Raw genomic sequence first — 6,219 nt, 5'->3', positions numbered from 1 at the left:
GAGAGAGAGAGAGAGAGAGAGAGAGAGAGAGAGAGAGAGAGAGTGTGTGTGTGAGAGAGAGAGAGAGAGAGAGAGAGAGGAAAAGGGAGGGAGAGAGAGAGAGAGGAAAAGGGAGGGAGAGAGAGAGAGAGTGTGTGTGTGTGTGTACATGTTCATGGAGTGGGGCTGTCGCTCACACTCTACTTTTACTCCTTTGAGACAGGCTGTCTTACTGAATCTGAAGCTCGGCTAGTTTCCAACAAGCCCCAGTAATCCTCCTGTGTCCACTTCACCATGGCATTGAGATTATAAGCATTCACACAGTCTTGCCTAGCGCCCACTTTGCTTTTTGAGACGGGCTTCGTCATTAGTATAGAGTTTGGTCTTTAGACTAGATGGTTGCCTGGCAAACTCTAGGAATCTCCTTATCTGGAATCTAGGAATCCTCCCAGCCCTAGGACTGCATCTCATGCCATAAGCTGCCCTTTTTATTCTTTTTTTTAACTTTAGATTTACTTATTTATATGTATTGCTATCCTTGTTTATGTATGTATGCTGTACCTGCAGAGGTTAGAAGAGGATGGCAGATCCCCCTGGGCAGGCAGTTGTGAGCTTTCCAGTGTGGGTGCTGGGTACTGAACTTGGATCCTCTGGAAGAGCAGCAAATACTCTTAATTGCTGCACCATCTCGCCGCCCCCCAATACCTGGCTTTTTTTGTATGGTTCTGGGCATCAGACTTGGTCCTCATGCTCAAGGAGCAACTCGACAACTGAGCTGCCTTCCGAGCCCCTTAATTCTTATTTTTAACACATAAAACTCAATCTCTTTATTCTTAAATTTTCATATGTGGTACAACAATGTGTTCTTGATTTTAAGAAAACCAAATACTGTGTATGAAAAATTACCCCTTCTTTTTATTGCAAGTATTATACTTAATAATTACCCACATTTAACTTAAATGGGTTTTCACTGCTTCTAGCTGATAATGCACAGTGCTGCTGATCTCTTAGTCTATTGAGGATCAATAATAGAGTTCTATGTTTGCACAACTGACAAAGTGAAACAATTTGGATTGTAAGGACTATTCCTAAATGGCCACAAGTCTAACCCACCATTAGCATGGCATTCTCATTGTGTATACTTGCCAAGTATTGTCTTTTATGATCATAAGACAAAGGCTTTTCCTGATTTTTCTGACATACCCACCACACTTGGCTGACAAACCCATCTTGTGAGTACTTGGATTATGAACTCTGTATTCATGTATCCTCCCTCCTGAGATCCTTTGATGTTTTCTTATTGGTGCAGCCTGAGTTTGTGAGCTTAGACTCTAAAGCTGTAAATTACTAAGTTAAAGATAAAGTTTTAACTCTAGTCTGTCATGTTCTAAGCTCTCAACAACATATTACACTGTCTTTTATTTGTGCTATTACAAACGTCAGGCATGACTAAGGTGCAGTTCATGTTCCGCTTTATGCTCTTATTGTACTCAGTCTATTATATTCAGCAACATGAACTCTTCTAAACACTGTTCTGGATCTCTCACTGCTCTTATGTATTACGATCTATGCCTAAATATGATATTTAAGAGCAACTGACTCAAAAACACTATGCTGTTCTTTAGCCATGTCATTCGTGTTGGTTTTATACTAAGAACCTAATTTTGCTTGTTTCCTGATACTAGGCACTAACACTTGCAGTTCTTTAAATAAAGATGAAGAAATAATCTCCAGTGTTGGTAGACCTACACGGACTTCTCACAGAAGAAAGGTAAATACTTATATTAAATCTTCATGGTCATGGTGGTGGAGAAAAACCTGATTTTTGATGGGTGCTGTTAAGAATTAATACTTTGTCTTACTCATCTATAGCCTGGAGTCTTGTCTTGCTGGTTTGATTTTAATTCTACTAGAAAAATCAACTAGAACAAGAGCTTCCCTTCAGAATTATATTACTATAAAAGGCAAGCTACTTGTTTTTTGGTTTTTGGTTTTGTCTTTTTGGGGGGGGTGGTTTTTTTTGGGTTTTTTTTTTTTTTTGGTTTTGGTTTTTCAAGACAGGTTTTCTCTGTGTAGCTCTGTCTGTCTGGAACTCACTCTGTAGACCAGGCTGACCTTGAATTCACAGAGATATGCCTGTCTGCCTCCTGAGTGCTAGGATCAAAGGTGTGTACCACTACCACCTGGCTAGTGCATGCCTTTTTAAACTGTTTTAGTTTGTTTTCTATGGTGGTATTCAACTGACAGTATATAAGCATCACTTTCATTGGCTGCATGTCTTTTGTTCAGTAAGTTATATGTAATTGGATCCTTGTCTGTATCTTTGTATATAAGCATAGCTATACTATTATTGGGTTGTCTTGATGAAAATTGTATGTTCTAGCCTAACTTATAGTTCATGACTTATAAGATAACAGTAAAATAAATACCTGATGAATTAATAAGCCGCTAGATCTTACTACTTTTTTCTTTCTAATACAGTATCCTTCTGAATCTATATTTGATAAGTTAGAGAATGTTAATTAGTAATTTCCTCTTTTAATTTCAGTTAATGTACCTCTAATGAAATATATAAAAGTAGATATGAGATTTGACTCAGTGACAGAATGGGTGCCCAATCTGGGTTTTAATACCAAGCACTGAAGGTGGGGGCAAGCAAGATGGGCCTATCATAGAAAGAAAGGTTAAAGTGAAACCTGGGCCATATCATCAAAGGTGACTGTACGTGTTTTGTATGTCCTTACTTTGATTTCCTTTATAGCAGATGCTAAGTTCTGCAGGAAAGGGTCTTTGCAACTCAGACACTACGCAAGCTGAGCCCTGTAAAGAGAAGATGAACAGGAAGAAATCTCAAGAAAAAAAGCAAACACGCAAAGCACTTCCTAAAAAGAAACAGGCAAGAATGCTTTTCACATTTTAATACATATGGTGCAGTACCTTTCTTTAGTGTATGGTAAGGGAAACAGGGTATTATCTTTTCTAATGACCTGAGGCTAGTTCTGCATCTGCTTCATCTCTATGTCAGCTGGCACAGTAGCAATAGACATGTGGAATTGCTTCTCATCTTAAGCAGTCTACCTGGTTTGTTTTGGTTTTTTGCCATGTATCACTATGTAGCCCAGGTTGGCCTTGTACTCACCATCTTCCTCCCTCAACACCTGGTGCTGGGAACTTAAGTGTCATACCCAGTTCTTAAGACTCTTCATGGATGTGCATATCTTTAATGCTTTTGATCCTGGGGAAAATGTAGCATGGGCACCTACACCAGTAGTTTTCTTGTTCTCCCAGGTGCCAGCAGTCAGGCCACATTCAAGCCCGGTTGTTAAGCACACACTCATTGAACTTTGCCTGTTATTTGTGACAGTGACAGGATGACTGTCACAAAAGAGGATTAGCTGTAGGACCGACCAATGCTCTATTAAGGGGCCACATACCTCCTGTACTGTGAGCTGCTCCAGGATATGATGCTGCACTGGGCCAGCATAATGATAGCAACTCTGACACTCAGGGTGCCCTCAACCCCTGCATCTTTAAACTCTCCTTGTAACTGGCCATGAGTGCTCACGTGGCTGGTACCTGCCTGCTGTCTGGTAGGGGGATGAGTGAATCAACTGCTACTTGGACCTGTAGCGATGGTCACCTATATCTAAAGAAAGATTGGAAGCCAACTTTGCAGGTGCTGCTGGCACTGTTGCATTCTTAGCTGAGTCAACATTTTTAATACCATTCCTATCCCTTGGCCTTGTGGTGATGCTTGCTTAGAAATACTCACTTAGCTTCCTCTCTGACCTGAGCCTTGTGTCTATCCATTATCCACTTCGCTCCGTCCCTTACTTCCATAGTCATTCTACCAATAATGGAACCCTGATTCTCTGGCTACTCTTAAGCTTTCAAATATCCACAATTTTATTTCCTAAGTGTCCCGAATTTCTTGAGCTATTTCATCCATTCTTGGAGTAATTGCATTTCTGTGTCCTTTTCAGCCAGCTTGTCTACCTGGCAATGGTTCAGCTCCAAATTAGTTATTCCTTCTGCCATCTAATGCCACTGCCGAGACACAGATGTGGTTGTGGTTCTATCTGAAGTCATGGCTTCAAATGTTACCTGAAATTAAATCTCATCTTACCTAAATTACTTTTCCAACAAATATGGTCATTTAGTTACTAAGATCGGTGCAAGCTTTATAGTGTTATTTGCAATAGGCATTTCAAAAGCATTTAACATAATAAAACACTCACTTTTGCAATATTTGTTAAAAGTTGATTTTTTTCTTCCACGCATTCTTAGCACATGTATTCCTTAGAATTCTTCTCTCTGCCCTTGTAAATCATTTGCTTTCTGTGACTTCATATGAAACATGGTTATTAATGATCATGTTTTAAAACCATGTCTTCTTGCGCCGGGCAGTAGTGGCGCACACCTTTAATCCCAGCACTTGGGAGGCAGAGGCAGGTGGATTTCTGAGTTCGAGGCCAGCCTGGTCTACAGAGTGAGTTCCAGGACAGCCAGGGCTACACAGAGAAACCCTGTCTCGGAAAAAACAAAAAAAAAGACAAAAAAAAAAATCTTCTTGACGTGTAAATTTATTTCCAGCTGCCTATTTTACACACCTTAAAAAGCCTTTTAAAGTCACCACTTCTAAAATTAGTCCAGCTCCTCAGGAAACCTACATAAAAATTCCATGAACTTCTCTCTTGTTCCGTGACACAAAAAGGATTACTTTTCCTTACTGATTAACACAAATACCCCTGAGTCATCAAATTCAGAAGAAACTGCATTTTTCTGCTTTCTTTTCTTTTTTAGGCTTAGGGAAATGATGGAAGATTATCTTGCTTTAAAAGTCTGTTTGTGTTCATTCAACGGTATACATGCCACTTGTTGCAAAAGAAATTGAATTTTTTTAAAAATCTGTATAGCTTTAAAAAACACAGTTACTAAAAGTGCATATATATATTTCTTCCTAGCAAATCAGTGGCTAGAAAATTCAGGAAGGAATCAACATTAGATTGCCCTAATCTCTTCCAAGACCCTGTTAGATGACTGTAACTGATGTAGTATAAGCAAGAGGTAGAATAGCAATGAGAAGGGGTGTTAAGCAACAGATGACAGCCTTCAATGAATTTCTAGAAGACAAGGCAGATGGGAACATGTTGACGGATAGAAGAGGTGGAAAGATTTACAGTTCAGAATGTGCTAGGAAAGGAACTAGAGGGATCTGGGAACCAGCCTGCTTATAGGAATCCCAAGAGACTCTGGCCCAGAATTGGCAGGTACAATGGATGAGAAGCGTGAGAAGTAGTACTGAAAAAAAGATTAATTGAAGTCTTATGTATGGAATAGTCTGCACCAGTTGGCATGCTATCCCCCTTTCCCACCCTGATGTTCAGAACAGATGTTGCCATGTAGGTTAAAGCCCCATTCTGGCATTTGTAAATTCCACAATCTTGACATCCAACTCTTACCCTAACGCAAAGCCTAACAACCAAGACTTAACTTAAACTGCACTACCTTGCCCTGTGGCACCCCACCTGACCACACATGAAGTTCCCAAGGAAAATTTCTATACGGTAAGGAGTCTGAGCTGGAGCACACAGGAAACTCTTATCAGTGTAGTCTGTTCTTAAATGAAGAATCAGATCATTGACTGGAACCAATGTTGTTTAAGAGAAGAGAGCAGTACTAATAAGTTACAGACAAAACAAAATCCTGACCTCAGAGACTAGAAGAAACACATGCATATAGTTTATTAGGTTAAAGAAATTAAAGGGATTCTATAAAAAGGGGACAGAAAAATAGTTATAAAAATGGAAATTTAGGAGGTTGCATGGGGTTGTGCACCTTCATCTGACTTCTCAAAGCTGCTGAGCCATTGCTCTCTATAAGGGGTCCATGCCCTTGGACCTGTGAGAAGTAAACAGATGGCCACAGTGCTCACTGCATGTCACCAATACCAGGGCAGAGATGCATCAGCTGGCTAAGAGCTGACATTCCTCTCCTAAGAGTGTTGCCTGGATGATTTCAACTCGGAGAAATGCTGCATCTTGGTCCTGATCCACCTGGATGGTTCCCAAATACAGGACAAGGCACTATTTGCACATGGTCGAGAAGAAGGTCTCTGTTCTGTTGCTGTGAAGAGACACCCTGACCAAGGTGACTTATAAAAGAAAATATTTCACTGGAGCTGCCTTACAGTTTCAGAGGTTTAGTGCATTATCATGGCAGGAAGCATGGCAGTGTGCA

The 6,219-nt window shown here is 40.2% G+C and overlaps 1 protein-coding gene across 2 annotated transcripts in view; it reads left to right on the top strand.

The window, feature by feature from the left end:
* The window catches only part of Cdca2 (cell division cycle associated 2), a 38,200-nt gene that overhangs the window by 18,088 nt on the left and 13,893 nt on the right, over positions 1-6,219 (top strand). The window contains exons 12-13 of one of the 2 annotated variants that reach the window (XM_028758826.1): positions 1,665-1,750; positions 2,744-2,883. In XM_028758826.1, the coding sequence (XP_028614659.1) occupies positions 1,665-1,750; positions 2,744-2,883 (226 nt within the window). Of the gene's footprint in view, positions 1-1,664; positions 1,751-2,740; positions 2,884-6,219 lie in introns of both variants that reach the window. The other variant, XM_028758827.1, reaches the window with a different exon arrangement.

Source organism: Grammomys surdaster, unplaced genomic scaffold (genome assembly GCF_004785775.1).
Source record: "Grammomys surdaster isolate TR1022 unplaced genomic scaffold, NIH_TR_1.0 126219, whole genome shotgun sequence".
Classification (NCBI taxonomy): Eukaryota; Metazoa; Chordata; class Mammalia; order Rodentia; family Muridae; genus Grammomys; species Grammomys surdaster.
This window is presented reverse-complemented; position numbering and strand designations above follow the sequence as displayed.